Source organism: Lontra canadensis, unplaced genomic scaffold (genome assembly GCF_010015895.1).
Source record: "Lontra canadensis isolate GAN:19392208 unplaced genomic scaffold, GSC_riverotter_1.0 scaffold50, whole genome shotgun sequence".
Classification (NCBI taxonomy): domain Eukaryota; kingdom Metazoa; phylum Chordata; class Mammalia; order Carnivora; family Mustelidae; genus Lontra; species Lontra canadensis.
In genome coordinates, this window is record NW_022631044.1 from 425,983 (window position 1) to 446,089 (window position 20,107).

The window sequence follows — 20,107 nt, forward strand, 5'->3', positions numbered from 1 at the left end:
TGGCAACCACAGAGCACGGCTGAGGACGGGCAACAGGGATGGAGGGTCTGGCCACTCCTGGAGCACCTGTCCTTCACTCACTCGGAGAATCCTCCATATCTCACACCTAGTAAGATGCAAAGGGGGAGGAACATCAGAGCGAGGAAATCGAGGCAGGACATGCTCCAGGGCTCCCAGGCACGTGTAGAGGTCCCATGGGCTCCAGCACTCGGGTGTCCTACACCTGTCCCTGCCACGTGGCCTGGACCCAGCAACACAGAGGCTTGGCGCACTCCGCTTGAGCGCTTCGTCAGGCTTTGGGCTGCCTCCCCGTGGCACTAGCAGGGAACAAAGGTGGTGCTGTATGTACCTGACCCCTGGGAGAGCGGAAGGGTGCTGCCCAGAATTGTGGCTTTCCACTGGCCAAGAAACCACCTAAGGACCAAGGCAGCCCAGGATTTCCTGGTCCTGTGAGAGTGGTTTGAGCGAGCCCCTCAAGAAATGCTTCAAAAACAAAAAGCCACCTTCCTCCCAAAGCCTGCTGCTCCAAGGTTTGGCTCCATCCTTTGCCTTTGGGTCCTTGCCTGTTCCCCTGGTCCTTTGGGCTATGGGGGGGAAGCTGCCCATATTCCTCTAAGGCGCTAGGCTGAAGACCTTCCCAGAGTGATTACTGGTGCCAAAGACCCAATTCCTGGTGGACAGCAGAAATGGTGAGTGGGGACAGGGCTTACCTGCCCAGAGGTAATAACTCAAATTGATGCCATCTGTCCCGCCTATTGGTTCCTCCCCCAGGGGCCTGGCACTTCTCTCTTTAACCCTGGCGGTCATGCTTTCTCACCCGGCCTTGTTCCAGGCCTGCATTTCTGTATATACTGCTGTGTGTTGTGTGTATGTATTTATTCCTGGACAAGCGTATTCATCTGCAGCTTCTGCCTGAGGATAAGGTTTAGGATTGGGTGAAGACCGGAACACCAGGGCCAACTAAGGCAACCAGCTCCTATTCCTTCCCCAACACCCTGGGACCCTGGCCAGTCCCAAGACTGCCCTGACAATCAGGCAGGCTTCCCCACCATGAGCCCAAGCCTCAGTTCTGCCCCGGCAGGGTCCTGCATTCAAGTGCAGAGGCCTGAGGCGACCTTGGCTTGCCTCGTGACTGGCACCAGTAGGCTTGGCTCTAGTGGGCACTGCTAGTGGGGCCCTCCACGAGTGGCCCCCAGGCCTGCCTTCCCTGCACGGCCAGGCTGCAATGGGCCTGAACCGTGAGCGGAGCTCCCCCAAACCCAAGCACAGCAGGCGGAGGCGGAGAGCGTTTTTTGGTTTTGTTTCTGAAGTGGTGCCTGTACCTCCAGCCCCCAGGGGGCCTTCCCTGGCCCCACTTCTCTGCCCGCCCCCCAGGCATCACCATCCCAGCACTTTGCTCCACGTCACCCATAGGTGCCCTCTGCCGAATGTACCTAAGTGTATGTATTTAAAAGGACTCATGTGGGCATCAGAGAATTTATGACTTTGTATCCAATAAAAGATGGTGAAACTGGACTATCTGCCAGGGAAGTAAACGGTAAGTGGCCGTATTTTTGTCCGTCTGTCACCAAGCCTTTCTGCCCCTTAAGTGCAGAGGCAGGAAGGTGGGGGGTGTGTGTGACCTGAACAGCATTGAGAGTGAATAAAGCATTAGGAAGACCTGTCTCAGGGCTCTAGACATCGCTGTCCCTGCCACAATCACTCTGCACACAGATGAAGAGCCTTGGGGTGTCATTTCTGACCCTCAGCTGGGGGAGGCCATTTTAAGGACAACAGGACAAGTCCAGCAGGAGCACCAGACACTGCCCAGCCCCTCAGTAGCCTGGCCACCTCTACAGGAAGCTCTAGCCAATCAGGCTCTGGCCTGGGGGAGAGACCAAATTGACCATTGTTTTCTGGCCTCGACTCCCCCATTTTGCTAAATGAGGTTGCCCCACTGATTTGATTACTGAGGTCTTAAAATATTTAAAATCAGAAAAAAGACCAGGGGTTTGGGCTTAAATTATGTGCGGTTCCAGCATCGAACAAGCAGATGAACACGCGTCCCCAAAACTCCAAGCCGGATCTTCTGTTCCCCATAGGGGCAGCATGGTGGGGACTCAGAAAAGTTAGTTTACCCAGAGACCATCAAGTAGGGAGGGATGCCCGACTCCACAGCCTGCCCAGCACCCCATCCTGCTCGAGTCCACCTATCCAAAGGTGGGCCAAACTCAAGACATTTTCTTCCTGATCGCCTCCCATTGTCAGGCAGCTAAGGCTTCCATGGCTCAAGGAGACAGAGTCCTCTAGCTTCAACAATGACGATAGCTAGCTACAGGCTGGCTCTCAGGACAGTGTGAACGAGAAGGCAGTCCGACCCTGCTGATTTCCAGTTTATCTGTGCTGGCCACTCCAAACCTCCACCGGTCAGATGAAGGCAAAAGGAAGCCCCAAGACCATTAGTGGTTGAATCGAGAAGACCAGGTGGGTGCTCCTCAGCCACCTCCTCAATGGACTTCTGAACAATCACGACAGAATTTCAAGAGGATGTGGCCTCTCTAGAACATTCTTCCAAGACCCCTCAACCATGAGATCTTGAATCAGACCAAAGACTGAGCCAAGAGTATGGAGGTGAAAGGAGCAAATGAAGTAACGTAACACAGGTACTCAAACCCAGAGAAATCCTGGGAGCAGTGCCTGGTGAGGCCAGGGCTAAACAAGAGGACATCAGTGTCCCAGCCACTTCTGGGATAAAGGAAACTAACAAAGTGAGACTTCCAGATGGAGGTTCCCAAGTGGAGCTCCCTACTGCACACTCTGCCTTAACAACCAGAGGCTGCTGAGGACTCAGCCCGACAGAAAAGATTTTTCTGTGGGTGAATACATACAAAAGTAAAATCCTGAGCTGGAGTCAAGACACTTCCAAATAAAACTCCCGTGTCCAGGTAATTTGTAAAGTGAATTCTAAGTCTTAAGTTTATTTAAATAACCTCCAGTGAGAACAGAGTGGACCAATGACTACCCCTTCCTCGTGATACCAACTGACCAAGACAGAGTAAGCACACCCTGCAGCCAGCCTGCCAGCCCCCCGCGAGAGGGGCAGGGTGCCTCTCAGTGTGGGCGGCCCCGGCCCCGGCCCCGGCCTGCTGCTGGGGGAGCGTCCACTGTTGAGCGAGGGTTTTTGATGGTTTCGTCTACCGACACGATAAGGCAGGCGGCCTCAGACGCTGCGGTCAGGGCGTTGATGCGCACCATGGCTGGCTCCCACACGAAGGCCTCGAAGTTGTCAGTGATGTCCTCGTTATTGATGTCCACTCCGTACCACATGCCCCCCTGAAAGAAAAGGAAAAGAGAGGAGGTAATAGGCAACTGCTCTCAAATTTCCTCCCGCATATCCTCCAAAAGCTTCTGGGTGTTAGAAAACCTCATTCTCTCTGAACTTGTCCGAATTTCCCCAAGGAAGATGGCGTCTGCCTGGCGTCACCCCAGGAAGCTGGGTGTGCATGTCTTTCCACCCGTGCCCCTAACGCCCACCCCCTTCAAACCCTGAACAAGCTGCTCACACAAGAGCTCTAGGACCTCTTCTGGGCAACATACTGTGTTTTGGGGAGGCCCCACCCTCAGGTCACCCTGGGGGCTGTGTATTTCTCAAGAGGAACACTCCCCAACACCCCCCACTACTTGGCTCACTGCTTCCATTAGTTCCCATTTCAGATGAGGATGTGGAGATGCAGAGAAGTGAATGTTTGCTTCAAGCCCTCAGGCAAGTCAGAAGCAAGGCCACTCACTGAGTGCTGCTGTCACAGTGCCTAGCACTTAACACCTTTCAACAAGTATCTGCCAAACAGCGGATGAACCCAATAAGCTCTCCAGGAGATCACAACTTAAAGGCAGCAGAGCCCTGGCTGGACTGCTAGTTGAAGGGGCTCCGGCCTGCTTACCACCACCCTGGGAAGCCCCATATATGAGGTCAGCGTGTGCTTCTGGGGAGGAGGCGGCAGGGTCCCCCTGGTTCCTCTGATGGCACCTCGGCTCTCTCTGCCCTCAGAGACACAGTGAGCTGGTACCGGCTCCGGTTCCAGCCCTGTCCCTGGGGCCCAGCATGCAGAGCCTGAGTAGGCACGGCACACGCTCCAAATTGAGGCCCACACACCCAATCCCTGGACCCAAGGGAAAAGGACCCACCTGGGCATGCCGAGCCCGCAGCTTGTTGAGGATGTTTGTGGCATCAAAGCCAGCATTGTCACACAGCTGGCGTGGGATAATTTCCAAGGCCTTGGCATATGCCCCGATCAACAGCTGCTGTTTTCCCGGAATGGTCCTTGAGTAATCCCGCAGGTACTTGGAGAGCTCCATTTCAATGGCCCCGCCGCCAGCCACCACTGAATCGTTCTGCAGAGACCAGACCCACCTCTCAATGCTAACAGGCCCCTGGTCCAAGCTCCAGCCACAGCCAAGCTAGACCAGCCAGTCAGCAGGCCCTCTAGCTCCGAAAGGGAGTGGTTCCTCATTCCTCCCACATCCCAAACCCCAGGAAACCTAGATGCGGCTCTTTTCCAGCACATCCCAACTGCAATCCGATGAACCTTCTGGTTTCTGACCATCTTCAGGGTCACCACGTAGTTTGAGGGTACAGGTACAATCGTTGGGATGGCTGATAACAGCAGCTTCACGGATGGCTCACAAGTCATAGCCTTTAAGACAGTATCATCTATTCTGAGAGACTGAGACTGTTTCTCTATGACTTGTGAGGCAACTGAGGGCCAACAGACCACTCAGGGAAGGACAGGTTATACAGGGAAGAAATCACCACACAATCCAGGGTCTCATCAGCTGGGGAGGTAGAGCGGGCTGTGCGGGCAGGACACCCCCAGCCTAGTACCTTGATGGCCCTCCTGACAATCATGATGGCATCGTGCAGGGACCGCTCTGTCTCCTCCATAAACTGCTCAGCACCGCCACGAAGGATGATAGTGCAAGTCTTGGCCTTGGGGCAGCCAGTGAAGAAATTGTACCTACACCCAGGATCAAATCATACACGTTAATTTCTGCTGCCAGCCTGCTATGTCTGACCTCACCACATCCTCCCAACACTCAGTAGCTGCTCTTTTGTTCCTCACTAGGGTTTTCCAATCCCACTCTTGTAGACATGTTCCGGGCAAAATTTGGGGCTGTAACCCTGGGGCACTGCAGAGTCAGACCTTAGACCCAACTTGACCTCCTCCCCTCTCGAAATACTTCATATCCGAGTTCTTTATGCCCCAAAAGGTGAGACTTCAAAAAAGAGGAGCACATGCACATCCCAGAAAAAGGCAGAAGGCCAGACCCAGGCAGGTCCTGTGACCTCCGCCAACAGGCAGCCCAGGCCTATGGCTTACCTCTCACCGCCAATCTGTGTCTCTTCAAAGACTTGGCAGCGGCCCAGCACGTCTGATGACAGAGCATTCACGCTGGTTTGGATGGAGCCTCCACAGGCCTGAGGAGCACAGGAAAGTAAGACCACCTGGCAGTTAAGGCTCCCGTGAAGCCAGAAGACAGCTTCCTGCCACTCAGCCTGAAAAGCCATTTCCCATGCTAAACCCTATACCAGTGCCCCAGAGCCTCCTGCCCTGGATAACCCACTCTCACCCTTACCCCCCGAAAGAGGAGAAAATAAAACAGAACGAAGACACATGGCAGGCAAGCAGGCCTAGTTAAAAGGAGATGGGGACCCTTTACGTCAGCCAAAACCCACTCCCCCAAACTAGCGCGCCCTGGGTCCAACTACTACTTAGGATCAGTGCTTTAGACCTAGCAGATCTTTGGTGAAATGCTCAAAAAAAAAAAAAAAAAAAAAAAAAAAAGGGAGGAAATCTGGCTGGGAACACCAATACTTGAGTTTCTCTAGCTGACCATAGCATTACTACTAGGTTCCCGCACAAACTAGATTTCCTGACTTGTTTCGGTTATACCGAGCATGTGCACATGGGGACTGGAGTGCTTCTAGGCCAAAAAAAGTGAAGACAGGCCTAGAATCATGTGTCAACCTGACAGCACACCAGGAGTAAATGAAAATTCCTCCAGGGCCACAGAGGCCAAGAAGCAGCCCTCGAACATTTGGTTACCATCATTGTCCTCTTCAGATCCTCCTCCGGTACTCGGCCAGCACAGAACATGTCCCTGTCAGCAAAGTACTGGGTGGCCACATCCCCAATGGGGAGTTTGGACAAGACGACCTTCGCTCCAGAATGATGGATCCTCTCTAACTTGTCATAGAGAATGTTCCATTCGGCATCGACAATTGCCTGATAATCCTTAAGAGACCCAGAAAAGGATGAGGATGCTTTTGGGGGGAGATCAGCATATATGGTAGGCTAAAGTATACCCCCCAAAGTAAAATATGCTGATTTATCTGGGAATTAACAAGGGTAACCAGAAGAGCCCCTCCTCAGTCCAACTAAACAAGGACCCTATACGGTAACTTAGGAACCACCTAAAACTTTTAAATGCCAAAACAGAAAATAACCCCAGGACTGGGAGTTCCTCCAGAGCTGGCATGCCAAGGTGTTAAATAGTTTAGCCTCACAGATCTAGATTCCTTTGAGAAGCTGTACCCACGGAGTTCCCAGTGACATGACCCCTTCCCCCAGAGGCCATTCCGTGCTGGGGGCACGTTACCTAACAGCACCTGCTTATAGCTGCGAACACTGCTACCTCCAGAGACAGCCTTGGTATCATTGGTCATGGGAGCACACCTGTCCCTACAGTGTGGGACCCAGTGCAGAAGGGCCTTCATCTGCTCAAATAAGAGGACTCAAAAACCTGGGCTCGGTGTATAGGTGGAAGGCCCCGCTAGCCCCGTCTCAGGGGCCAGAGAATTATTTCAGCAGTTCTTACCTACCCAAATCCCCTCACGTCAGGTCACTCAGGGAGCAGAGTGGGGAAAAAAAGTGGGCCTAGTACTTGGACATCAACATATTCAGGGGGCCAGGAGGAGAACGGGGTCCATAGGGAGCCTGAGAAACAGAGCTGGGCCCAAGATGTCCACAAAGACCAAGGCTTTGGCCCAGAAACCTGACCATTTCAGGCCACTGCCAGCTGGTGGGGCCTACCTCAACAGTGTGGACTCTGATTTCAGCATTATCTTTCTCAGCTTTCAGCTCAAGCTCGACATTTAAAAGGGCGATCATTGGATTATTGTACTTTTTGGGTTGCATTTCAAACCCAGCATAAGAGAAAGTCTTCTTGAACGCGACGCCAGCTACCAGCTGGGACTCCTGTTTGAAAATAACAAAACAGTCAACAGTTCAGTACTGGCATGAAATGAAATCAAGCTAGTGGTGTACTAGGCTAAGATATGTCTATTCCTGTGAACCTGAAAGAGTTAACCATGTCTTCATTTTTTTTTTTAAGATTTTATTTATTTGACAGAGAGAGAGAGATCACAACTAGGCAGAGAGGCAGGCAGAGAGAGGTGGGGAAGCAAGCTCCCTGCCAAGCAGACAGCCCGATGCGGGGCTCGATCCCAGGACCCTGAGATCATGACCTGGGATGAAGGCAGAGGCTTAACTCACTGAGCCACCAGGCGCCCTGACCATGTCTTTATATCACTGTTACGACAAAGCCTTTTCATTTTCATAAAACCTGGGAAAAATACAAAACATATTTTGGCTGTCCCTTCAGTATCAAAAAAATCAATCATTCAGCTTACAGAGACTAAGCATGGTAAAGGCCATTTGGGCTCTCCTCTAAGACTGACCTCCAAAGCAGGAGCCAAGGGATAATGCTGAATGTATACCTCCAGTGCCAGACAAGGGACCAGGCATTATGAATAAGGTACAGGCTGCCCAATGCCTTCCTCTTCAATCCCAAATCAACTCCCTCCCAGTTTTCTACCGGACACGCCTCCCCACACCCCCTCTATCTGTCCTGCGTGTGTGCACACACACTCTGACCTCTGTGTGGTAAGCTAGGCGCGTCCTCTTCCCAGGAGATGAAGCCAGAAGGGTCAGAAAACCCTGTACAGTTCCCTAGCTACAACTGTAGCTTCCTACATTTCAGTCCCTCAGAACTTGAGCTTCCTGTGGGTTGGATTTAATAGTAGGGAATAGTAAGAAAGCATGCTGCCCTTGGGACGAACTTCAGCACTATCCAAAGACTTGGGTTCAAATCCCGGATCTCTCTTATTAAGGGACCAAGTTATTTCCCACTCAATAAAAAAGGGTATATTCAGCTCAAAGACCTCCATGTTCTCTGTGAGTGCTAATCTCTAATACCATTGCCTAACAGTGAACACGTGTGCACCACTCAAATCCACAGCATCCTAAAGGGGTGATGCCTGAGCTCAATCAAGATGGATAAGCAGAGGGGCACCTGGGTGGCTCAGTGGGTTAAAGCCTCTGCCTTCCCCTCAGGTCATAATCCCAGGGTCCCAGGATCGAGCCCCACATCAGGCTCTCTGCTCAGCAGGGAGCCTGCTTCCCTTCCTCTCTCTCTGCCTACCTCTCTGCCTACTTGTGAGCTCTGTCAAATAAATAAATAAAATCTTAAAAAAAAATTCTAAAATATGTTGTTAAATGGACAAAAGGGAATTACAGAACACTGTATTACGAATAAACCCTTGTGTTTAGAAAAGCAGTATTTACATATGTGTTTACAGACACACAGTATGCTGGAAGCACTTGCATGCCCATGCACACGCACGTGCACGCACACACACGCGCGCACACACACACACACACACACACTCTTAATGGTGGTTGTATCTGGGGCATTTATTTTTATCTTTAGGCCCCTTTATATATTTAGAACTATGTATCATCTATTCAAAACAAATGAATAAAAGGTGTGTCCCTTGGGGGGTGCCTGGGTGGCTCAGTGGGTTAAAGCCTCTGCCTTCGGCTCAGGTCATGATCCCAGGGTCCTGGGATCGAGCCCCGCATCGGGCTCTCTGCTCCGCAGGGAGCCTGCTTTCTCCTCTCTCTCTGCCTACTTGTGATCTATCTGTCAAATAAATAAATAAAATCTTAAAAAAAAAAAAAAAAAAGGTGTGTCCTTTGAAATAGAGTGGACTGAGAAGCACTTCTCAGATTTATTCGCCAGGAGGGTCCTAAATAATTTATCAGATGGAGCTAGGGCTACCCCCTCCTGCATCACACAGAGATTCTAAACATTGAGTTCAATCTCCTCTTCTGCTGACAAGTAAATACAGGTCCAGAAAGTATGTATAGTCATAGGCTGTAGTGACAGCATGGGAACCACAACTCTAGTCTGACTTCCAGCCCAACACACATTCTCTCAGCACCTGTACAGCGTGCTCACCTCCCGCACCGACCTGTCTGCAGAGTCCATATGAAGGCAGGAGCCTCCTGGGGGGCTGTGGCAGGCTTACCTCCAGGGCACCACCTTGCACCTTCTTGATTCCAATCATCTTAAGCTGCAACAAATCATCGAGCATCATCACTGCATCCACCACCATCTTGGCGAAGAAGGCTTTCTGCTGGGAAATCAGCTTGGAACTCAGGGCGGTCATGGCACACTTCTCCAGCAGCTTCCTCTGCTCCCTGGGACACAAGGATGGGTGGGACCTGCGTCAGGCTCTAGTCTTGAGTCTACTGCAGTGTGGACGGGGGTTCTGTTCTGGTGTCTAAACTCAGCCCACACCACCTTCATCTTCCGCATCTTTAGGACAGATTACCACTGACAGATGGTGACCATAGCCAGAGACCTCGCGTGGGACAGCTTTAAAACCCCAGCATACAGCCCCTTCTGTGCTGTGTAAGCTGGCATATAGTCAAGGATCTGGCAAGAGCCAAATAGCCCCGGGCCCGTATAGGGTGGCAACACACCTCTACATCCAATTCGGCCACAGAAAGTCAAGGTTCTGACAAAGCCCACCAAAAACTTACACTTTATCTTCCTTCTTCACCGTCACAGCGATCTCTTTGATCTTGTTAACTGCCTGCCAACAACAGAAGCCTAGTGAGTCCCTGGCACCAAAGGCAACCTGGAGAGGTGGGTCCCAGACCATCCTGCCGCTCTCTAATCTGTTTACTCCCAATTCTTAAACATTCCCACTCTGCAGCTGAAACAACACTTCCAAGTCCTATAGCTGCCCGAAACAAAGGTCTCTACAGTTTAGAAAACTCCCAGTGACAAATAGGTCTAGGCAAAGGTATGGCATAGGTATAATTCTGAAAAACCAAGGTATTTCTAGAATTTAACTCTGAATATGCAAAGAATACACTAAAATAAGTGAGTGGAAACAAGCTAGGATGCTAGACTGGGCCAAACCTTCTGGCTTACGAAAAACACCCAGGACGTCTTCCAGCACTTTATTTATCAGATATATAATACGTTTGTATGTTAAACTTAGTATCTTTTCAAAAGCACTTCTCATGTATGATCTCATTTTAATGTTACCAACCCGAAACAGATAGTAAATAACTTTGGGGGATGGGGGGAGAGAATCTCAAGTGGACCCCACTGAGCGTGGAGCCTGAGCCAGTGCTTCATCCCATGACCCTGAGCCGAAATCACAAGTTGGACACTTAACTGACAAGGCACCCAGGTGCCCCTGGAAGAGAGAGAGTAAAGGGAAAAAGTAAAGCCTAGAAGGACTGACTTGCCCAAGATCACAGAATGAAGGTCAAAGATCAATAAAAGCAGGGTCCTGACGTGTGCCATGAGGAACTTGATAAAAAACAAACCAAAAAACCCCAGCTCTCACTTACTGAGTCCATCAGGAAACCTGAAGCTTGAAGAAATAGCTACTGAATGGCAGATCTGAAATTTGTAGGGAGAAGTCAGAAAAAGTCCAAGGAACCCTATCACCAGCCTCTCTATACCCCACTAAAGGTATTATCCTAGGAAAAACATGAAGGTACCCAAGCACATGGCCAGGGTAGCCAATATTCCCATACCAACTGGGTGGCAGTGCGGAAAGCTCGGATGATGATCTGTGGGTGCAAACCTTCCTCCACATAGGGTTTTACTTGCTTCAGAAACTCAGCAGCCAGCAGGGTCACAGAGGTGGTACCATCACCGACCTGGAAGCAGATGACAGGAAATTCACGTTTTCTCATGTTTAGAGATAAACTCTGAAACTCCATTTTTAGGCAACCTACCCATTTAAACTGGGACTGTTTAAATGGGTGTAAAATGTTTTTTCCTGAAAGCACAGGTGATAGCAGTTAGGTATCCATCCCATCAAAAGGCTCTGGGCTACAAAATTAATTCCCCAGCCAGGCCCATTCTCCAAAGAGAGCTGATTTGGACAATCAAAGTTCCTCAGGGTATGAAGTCACATAAGCAGATTAACCAAGAACTTATATATTACACACAGGCATGATGAACAAGATAGGCCCAGTCACACTTAAAACACTACTGTGTCCCAGGTAACCATGGCAGCAAGAGACAGGACACAAACATTCTTTAAGGAATATGAAGGACTACAGAAGTTTCCAAAAAGCTAATTTCCGCCAAATCCCACTAAAACAAACCTTCCAGGAAAGGCCAAAAGTCCTTTACATTTTATACACTGTTTGGAATAAGCAGGTAACAAATCTGCTAACCTAACATAGTCAATTTCTACAATGGGATCCACACCCTATTTTTAATAAATGCGAAAAAGAATAAAAGCTAAAACCAGTTCACATCTGATCTGGCAGAAATTCACTTTCAACTCACTTATGTCCATTGTGTAATGTGAGGGATCTCCAAGGGGGAAGAAGTGGTACTGGGGTAAAGGGTTTAAGTGGCCAAACTCCTGGCCAGAAAGGTTATTAGTCCCTTCTTGGAGATAGTAACAGGTCAAATTCAGATTATTCTCACTTTAATTTTTACAAGTTATACTGTTTTATAGGCTACTGGGTCTCAATAAACCTTTTTATATAACTTTAGAAAATATCTGTGATACTCTAAAATGCAAGCCTGTTTCCTCTCAACAGTTATTATCAAGATTCCAGTGTTAGATTTTTTTTTTTTGTAAAGATTTTGTTTATTTATTTGGCAGACACACAGAGAGATGTAGCGAGAAAAAGAGCACAACCAAGGGGAGCCTCAGGCAGAGGGAGAGGGAAAAAGAGGATCCCCACTGAGCAAGGAGATTGACTTGGGACTCCATCTCACGACCCTGGGATCATGACTTGAGCCAAAGGCAGAGGCTTAGGGAACTGAGCCACCCCAGTGCCCATAGAGTTAGAAATGTTTTAAGACACACTGGTTAATGTTGTCATTTCATACACTTGAAAATGGCTGAAGTGGCAAACTTTATGTTATCTGTATTTTACCAGCATGGAAAAACAACAGCAGGTAAACTGGAAACCTTAGAGTTTCCAGCCCCATCTTATAAGGTGACTAACATGTGAGAGATTTTTTTTTAAGATTTTATTTATTTATTTGACAGGCAGAGATCACAAGTAGGCAGAGAGGCAGGCAGAGAGAGGAAGGGAAGCAGGCTCCCCACTAAGCAGAGAGCCCGATGTGGGGCTGCATCCCAGGACCCCGGGATCATGACCTGAGCCGAAGGCAGAGGCTTTAACCCACTGAGCCACCCAGGTGCCCTGAGAGATTTTTTTTAAGCTAAATATACTAAAATTATTTTCGCCTGTTTCTTTTTGCTTTTTTAAAAAATTAACATATATTATTTGTTGCAGGGATAGAGAGGTTAAATTATTTACAAGGTCACGGATATGCATGACAGTATATGGCCCTGGTCCTAAGATCTCAGCTACATGCAGTGAAAGAGTATAAATTTTAAAAGACTATCAATACCATCTAAATATTTTATAAGTATGTACTACTTGTGAAATCATAATTTCAGAGTTAAAATAAAAAACTTTATGCGAGAAAAGCAAAAGAGCAAGCAGCCATGCATTTCAACCTTTACTTAAACACATATGCTTGATTTCCCCACCTCAGCATCTTGGGATTTGGCAATGTCCACTAGAGTCTTTGCTGCAGGATGGACAACATCAAGAAGTTTCAAAATTGTGGCCCCATCATTAGAAATTGTTGCTTTGCCTTAAAAGGAAAAACAGAAAGTAAAAATTTAAAGACCCTTTTCCCAACTGGACTTGGGAGCCCACACACACTTTACTGGGATGGGACAGAGAAGATCGTGGCATCTATGAACTGATCTTTTTACAGACCTAGCTCTGTGCACAAAGCACCTAAAATCACAAGCTTCTGAAAGACCATGAGCTCCTGATTTTCTCCGAACAGCACTTTGCACACCTCAAACTGAATGTAGAAAATATTACTTCAAATGAGAATGAGAAACTGTTTAGATATTCTTGACACAGTTAATACCCTACTATCTCCCATGTCAGCTAAGACACTAAAACATGAGGGGAAATTCTGTTTTGGTGACATGATACAGTGGAACGACCACAGGCAACTCAGATGGTTCTATTTCTCGTTTCCAGGCTGCCTCTTCCCAAGAAGCAACAGGTTCCTGAGACCAACTTCTCCCATATATTCCCCTAAGATTTATCTAGCATTCAGGACAAAGTACGAAATGGAACTGTTTCACAGCAAGCCATCAGAGATCTTAAAAGCAGTAGCATTTGTGAGGCCAACCTCTGCTACCCTGAACACTCCCCAGGAGTGTCCTCTCCTGTGCCCTGGCCTGAGGAACCCTGCAGACTCACCTCGGCCATCTACGATCAGCTTGTCCATGCCACGAGGGCCCAGGGTGGTTCGTACAGCCTCCGCAATCACCTGGCAGGCACTGATGTTACTTACAAGCTGGGGGATGCCTTGGGAGCTATCAGTCCCCTCTTTCAACAGGATAACTGGTGTGGGCTGGAGAAGAAAGAACAACGGGCTGCTTTTAACAATCATCTATTGCAATGAAATTCAAGGAGGGGCGAAAGGATAAATGTTTCCATCTCCCCCGTAACAGAAATATATGGAGGCCTTTTAAAGATCCAAGAGAGAGAGTATGTGCACATGCACACACATACACAGAGGGAGTGTAGAGGGAGAGCAGCAGACGCCCTGCTGAGGACCAAGCTAGCTGCAAGGCTCGATCTCATAACTCTGAGATCATGACCTGAGCTGAAATTAAGAGTCAGACACTTAACTAACTGAGCCACCCAGGCGCCCCTCTGAAGGCTTTTAAAAACTATATTCCCACTGTCCACCACGCTGATTCCTTGACCAGCACCTATATCCAGAGATACAGCCAAGAACACAGCATACCCTGCAGGTGTGCTAGAAAATGGTATGAGGAGGATGATTTAGTCTAAATCAAATACTGTGTTCTCCAGCGCTCAGCGGAGTAAGCATAGCCTTTTCAACTCTTACACTATCCCCTGTGTTGAAGAATTAGGTCACAGCACAGGAGGACGAAGCTCAGTGTTCACCCTCCAGCAAAACCACCACTTATCTGCATTATGGCTTAATCCTACAGAAGTTGACGGGGCACTGATGCAAAACACGAGGCACCAACAGCTTCAGGTGGTGTCCTGGAGATGCCCAGACAGGCAGCTTACTAACCATGCTTAGCTGGAGTGCACAGAAGGAGCCAGGCAGAGAAACAGATAGCCTCACAAAATGACAAAAAATCTAATTCGTACAATGATGTTTCCATCTCTCAGTGTCAGTTCCATAGGGCTTCCCTGTGACCAGTCTCCGATCAAATGCCCCACAGAAATTTTCATCTATTTTGCAGGCTAGCCTTGAGAACAGTCATTATTCCTACAGGGGCTTAATTTGGAGACCCGCCTTAGAAACTCTGGGAAGACAGGGATGCTTCCCCATTTTAAAACTTTGCTTAGAGACCTTTGCTTCAGTGACTGTTAGCACAGACAGTAATTCCTCATCTTAGCAAACCAGAGTTTGTATCAAAACCTGTGCCTTCCGAGATGAGCTCATAACCAGATTCAGTCTTCTCTGCGTTTGTAACTTAATTTTGTGTTGTGAAACAGAATATAGTAAGGGTGCTATTTCGAAACTTGTTATGCTATATGTGTACTACTAGGCTATGACTTAAAATGTACTTCTTACCATGGATTGCTATACGAAGTCTGAAAGCCACTGCCCCTGTCCACCCCTAGTCTGAGCAGGAAAGACACAGGAAACGAAAGCACAAGAGAGATCTTGATCCAACAATAAGGAGGCATGGATTCACACATCAGAAAGCCTAGTGACCCATGAGGGTGACTCCATATTCACTGGGCAATTCCTGATAAAAGCCAACTCCTCTGGCCAGTGCAGCTGGAGGATAGTGGGCAGAAGGAAGACTGGAATAAGGCTGCAGATGCAGGCAACAGCCAGATCACATACTCAATATAGACCATAGTAAGAAGTTTGGATTTTATTCCTACAAAAGGAAGCCCTGGAAAAACTTATTGCAGAGGAATGGCATGTTCCGATTTACATTTTATCTATATAAAATATAAAGAGAAACAAAGTAGGAGGCAAGATATAGTATGTAAATGCATACAAGGGGCTGGGAAGATGAGCAAGAAGCTGTAATGAGTAAGAGTGTGGGAGTAAAAAGGGTTCTGATGCTTTGTATTGTGGATTTTCTGTTTTGTTTCAATGTTTTCCTAATAAACACATACACTACTTTCTTTCTTTTTTTTTAAAGACTACCTGTCAGATAACCCCCGAAATCTGAGGTCAGGCATGGGCCAGAGAGAAAATTCCTTCCCTTTCACCAGTGTCCCAGGTCTGACAGCAAGAAATGGCTTCTTTATACTCTCAGCATTCTTTCAGGCCTCTTACACCTTCTGTAAGGAAAAAGGTATTCCGTCCAAAGGCCTTACCCTCTCTCAGTCCTGCTAAATTATTCCTCATGGCAGCCCCAAGCTTCTTCGGTTCATCCTTGCCCTGCATAGTGTTACACTTCAAATCAAAAACTAACTTATATCTCAAACTTTTCCTGTTACCTTCAACAAATTTTCACTTCTCCAACAGGATAACTGAACAATGCTTATGAAGACTTTTTCTTACCTCCACCTCCAAACTGTATGCCTATTTATAAGAGCTACCCTGACATTTTTTTTTCCTTTAAAGATCTTATTTATTTGAGAGAGAGAGCACAGGGTTGGGGGTGGGGGGCAGGCAGAGGGAGGAGCAGACTCCCCGCTGAGCAGGGATGGTGTGGTGGGCTGTGATCCTGGACTCTGGGATCATGACCTGAGCCAAAGACAGACGTTTAACTAAGCCACCCAGGCGCCCCATTTTTTTAAAAGATTCTATTTGGGGTGCCTGGGTGGCTCAGTTGTTGGGCATCTGCCTTCTGCTCAGGTCATGATCCCAGGGTCCTGGGATCGAGCCTCGGATCAGGCTCCCTGCTCAATGGGAAGCCTGCTTCTTCCCTCCCCTACTCCCCCTGCTTGTGTTCCCTCTCTCGCTGTCTCTCTGTCTCTATCAAATATACAAATTAAAAAAATCTTTAAAAAAATAAAAAATAGGGGTGCCTGGGTGGCTCAGTGCGTTAAGACCTCTGCCTTCGGCTTGGGTAATGATCCCGGGGTCCTGGGATCGAGCCCCTCATAGGGCTCTCTGCTTGGCAGGGAGCCTGCTTCCCTCTCTCTCTCTGTCTGCCTCTCTGCCTACTTGTGATTTCTGTCAAATAAATAAATAAAATCTTTTAAAAAATAAAAAGTAAATTTTATTTGTGAGAGAGTGAGTGCACAAACAGGGGTAGGGGGAGCAGAGGGAGAGGGACAATTTAGATTCAGTGCTGAGCCCACAACCCAACACAGGGCACTGTCTCAGGTCCCTGAGATCATGACCTGAGCTGAACCAAGAGTCAGATGGCCAACTGGCTGAGCCACCCAGGTGCCCCTACCCTGGCTCAGCTGGTAGAGCATGTGTCTCTTGATCTCCAGTTCATAAGTTTGAGCCCTGTGTTGGCTACAGAGCTTACTTAATAAAGTGTGTGTTTGTGTGTGAAGATATTTTTAAAAAGTAAAAAACAAAACACTTTCTTACCATGCCAGCAATTCATCAGTGCCCCAATTCTTCCAAGATGTTTTTTTAACAGCAGCTACTAGGGGCACCCTGAAGAGAGGATCCCATAATTCCTTCTGCTTCCTCTGTGTACAATTTTTATAACGCCAGCCATCTTAAAGTATGAGCTTTCCAAAGGTAAGGATTATAGTCATCTCAATTTGTGGAGTGCCTAAATTTGGCCACATATCAAGTAATATGCAACAGCTTTTGATACTGAAAATTCAACTTTATACAAACCATGAATTAAGATAGCACTGGCTTGGGCACCTGGGTGGCTCACTTGGTTATGCCTTCAGCTCAGGGCATGATCCTGGAGTCCCAGGAACGAGTCCTGCATCAAAAAGGAGTCTGCTTCTTCTTCCGACCCTCACCCCCTCATGTGTGCGCCCGCTCTCTCAAATAAATAAAATCTTAAAAAAAAAAAAAAAAAAAAGGCACTGGCAGGGTGGTGAAACGAAATCCACTGAGAATTCTTAAGTACAAAGCAAAGAGGGCTCAGAAGCAGCTGACAACATAGTCCCCACGTTCCCTATGCTGTGTAGGCTGGGCCCATAGAAATGGCAGGCTGGATAAACGAGGAATCCTAAGGGAAGGGAAAGGTGGCAGAGCTGGATTGAACCAAGCCAGGTCAAGCAGGATGGGTCCTCTTCTTTTAGCTCCTGGAGGACACGCACTGCTATGGAAAGTCCAGCTTCTTTCCTAAGTTACTTTTCAATCTCACTCATTTTTACTAAAGTAAAGAAACAAGAGCGGAACCAGTAATCTGCCAAGGGTATCGTGGAAGGCTCTGGAATTTCAGCTTAATGACCTTCATCTTCATCCTCCTTAAAAACTTTTATTTATTATTAAAGCTTAATGTTCTGTAAAACAACAACAGGTGTTCACATGCCAAGGCATATAGTGCTCAATACCACAAAGGCAAGGACACATGTTCCTTACTAGTGTACTGAAAGTCACCGGACTGAGTTATCATGGAACCCTTTTACCTCTCTTTTAAAAACTTTATTTATTTAAGTAATTTCTACCTCCAATGTGGGGCTTAAACTCATGACCCTGAGTTAGGCGTTGCATGCGGTATGGACTGAGCCAGCCAGGCACGCCTTTACCTATCTTCTGATCACAGAAGCCTTCTGGAATACCGAGGGCTAATTCCATGACAGCAAGGATTTTTGACAGAAGTTTCAAGTCCCAAAAGGAGTCTTGTCAGTAGGACAGATTACAGGGAGGGAAGAAACCAACCACTTAGCAGAACAGCTAAGATCTGCTGAGTGCTTACTCCATGCTGGATGCTCCGAATGTAGCAGCTCAAAGAATCCCCTTAATACCCTAAGGGCAGGAAATTTAATAACAAGCTCAAAGTCACATACCTAGTAGATGGCCCAACTTAGTCACAAAACCTAGGCATCCAGTGTAGCTCCGGAGCCCTGAAGGCGACTTCAAGAATAGGTACTGCTGGAGAGGGACTGAAAAAGGGAAGTACTAGAGGTATGAAGGGGAGAAAAAAGTACAGATAAATTCTAGGTTCCTTCTATCATGGGTACAACTGGACTCCCAGGGCATCCCGTCACAGAATGAACACACACCTCACACGTGTCAGTCTGACGTTTACCAGGACAGGAAGTGGCTGCAGAAGGCCAGCACATAACAGAAGATTTCCTCTGACAAACCAAAATGAGTCAGTGAACTGCCAAGTGCACCACATGGAGCAGCATCTAAGTTAGGGTCTTGCCTCAGACACCCCCTTAAAAGCTGGCCCTGTTGAAAAGCAACTCAAGAGACAGCAGCAGGCTTGGGATCCATGGAAAGCATCTAAAGCTCTCAGATGGCACAAAGGGCTGGGGCGGAAGTGGGCTGGGCTACAGGGGGCCTCCGGGATTCATCAACACCCCTAATTCAAGAAAAGGAGACCCAGCGTTAGATGGCCAACTAGAAAAGCCTGGTCTGATGCCAAGTCCGGAAGGACAAACGGAGTCGGAGTCAGAGCCCGGGTCTTCCCACCTCTGCCGTAGTGTCCCCATGTGCCCTGTCCATTCTCCTGGCTGAGGAGCTGCAGCCCCAACAACCAGCTGCCATTACATGACATTCGGTAGGCACTAAATATGCTTTTACTTAAGTAACGAACGAGTGAGTGGTAAAGTACAAGCCAAGTCTGTCTCCATGTATGCAGCAGCAGGCAGGCTGGGGGACCCGCGAGCAACCACAGTTGAGCCCCTCCGCTCCGCCCAACATAAGGTCCCCATGCTGCCCGTTCTAGGAAGCACACGTTTTTTACACCTCACGTTTCCCATGGCACCCGCCGACCGTGTATGCACGCACGCTCAAAGTCGCAGTCGTTTAACACAGCTTATAATTGTGGGGGGGCTCCAAAAACCCGGTCCCCTAAGCGGGCTCGCGGCCCCGAAGCAGCCTGGGACTTGTAGTCCGCAGCCGGCCAGACCAAAGCCTTCCCTCCAGCCCCACAAAGGCCTCGCCCAGAGCCCCAGTTCCGTGCGGGGGCCGAGTCAGGCCGCAGAGGGCCGGGGTCGCCGGAGACAGGGCATCCGCGTAAGGACAGAGTCAGTAGGTAGCCGAGGGCCCTATGGGACCGACCCAGGTCAGGCGGTGCCACCCACGGGCCGGATGGCAGCGGATGGCCACAGATAGGCGAAACGCCACTCACCATCATTTTGGAAGCTTATTCACTGGCCAGCTACGCCTCCCGTCTTCTCCGCGTCCGGGCGGCCCAGCAACCCCACAATCCCCCGCGCCAGAGAAGTCCCCAGAAGCTTCGCCAAGCCGTTGGCTCGGGAGAGGAAGGGGACGGGCAACTTCCGCCACTCTATGGCTTGTTACCACAGAGTCTACACGGCTAGAAGGGCCAGAGGCTGGGCCTTTGGGGGCGCTCTTGGGAGAAGTGTTGGTTACCTACGGTCGCCGGATTCGGGTTGTGCTTTTCTCTTTGAATATGTAGAATCCTTGTTCGGTCTGAGTCACCCGCTAACCCTCATTCCATCCCCCCTCACCCCGAACGCCAGACCAAGGAATACAATAAACACGAACATTTATTGAGCGCTATGGGATAGGCTTACGTTAAATATGCACTTGGGTGAGAGATCTCATGAACATTTCTAATCCTATCGCGTTGGTACTATTATCATACCCATTTTATAGATGGAGGAACTGAGGCTGAGAGGTTATA

At 48.6% G+C, this 20,107-nt stretch overlaps 1 protein-coding gene across 2 annotated transcripts; it reads right to left on the bottom strand.

The window, feature by feature from the left end:
- Positions 1–2,927: 2,927 nt before the first annotated feature.
- On the bottom strand, positions 2,928–19,724 carry CCT7 (chaperonin containing TCP1 subunit 7). 2 transcript variants are annotated; one of them, XM_032873639.1, is made up of 12 exons: positions 19,589–19,724; positions 13,611–13,764; positions 12,875–12,981; positions 10,881–11,006; positions 9,867–9,919; positions 9,350–9,521; positions 7,071–7,235; positions 6,084–6,272; positions 5,358–5,455; positions 4,862–4,994; positions 4,165–4,371; positions 2,928–3,312 (listed from the first exon to the last, which is right to left on the bottom strand). In XM_032873639.1, the coding sequence occupies exons 1-12, from the start codon at positions 19,592–19,594 to the stop codon at positions 3,091–3,093; spliced, it is 1,632 nt and encodes a 543-aa protein (XP_032729530.1). In that variant the 5' UTR covers positions 19,595–19,724; the 3' UTR covers positions 2,928–3,090. The 2 variants fall into 2 exon arrangements, with proteins under 2 accessions (XP_032729530.1, XP_032729531.1); XM_032873640.1 differs by lacking the exons at positions 9,867–9,919; positions 12,875–12,981; positions 13,611–13,764; positions 19,589–19,724 and having other exon boundaries at positions 10,881–10,942.
- Between the last annotated feature and the right edge of the window lie 383 nt (positions 19,725–20,107).

Bases quoted from the DNA above. Each gene is read 5' to 3' on its own strand.
- CCT7 (XM_032873639.1), bottom strand. The intron at 11,007-12,874 runs GTGGGGAAATCA...ATCTGCTTCCAG, and splicing joins CCAAATCCCAAGATGCTGAG to GTCGGTGATGGTACCACCTC. The intron at 3,313-4,164 runs GTGGGTCCTTTT...CTTTTCTTTCAG, and splicing joins TGCGGGCTCGGCATGCCCAG to GGGGGCATGTGGTACGGAGT.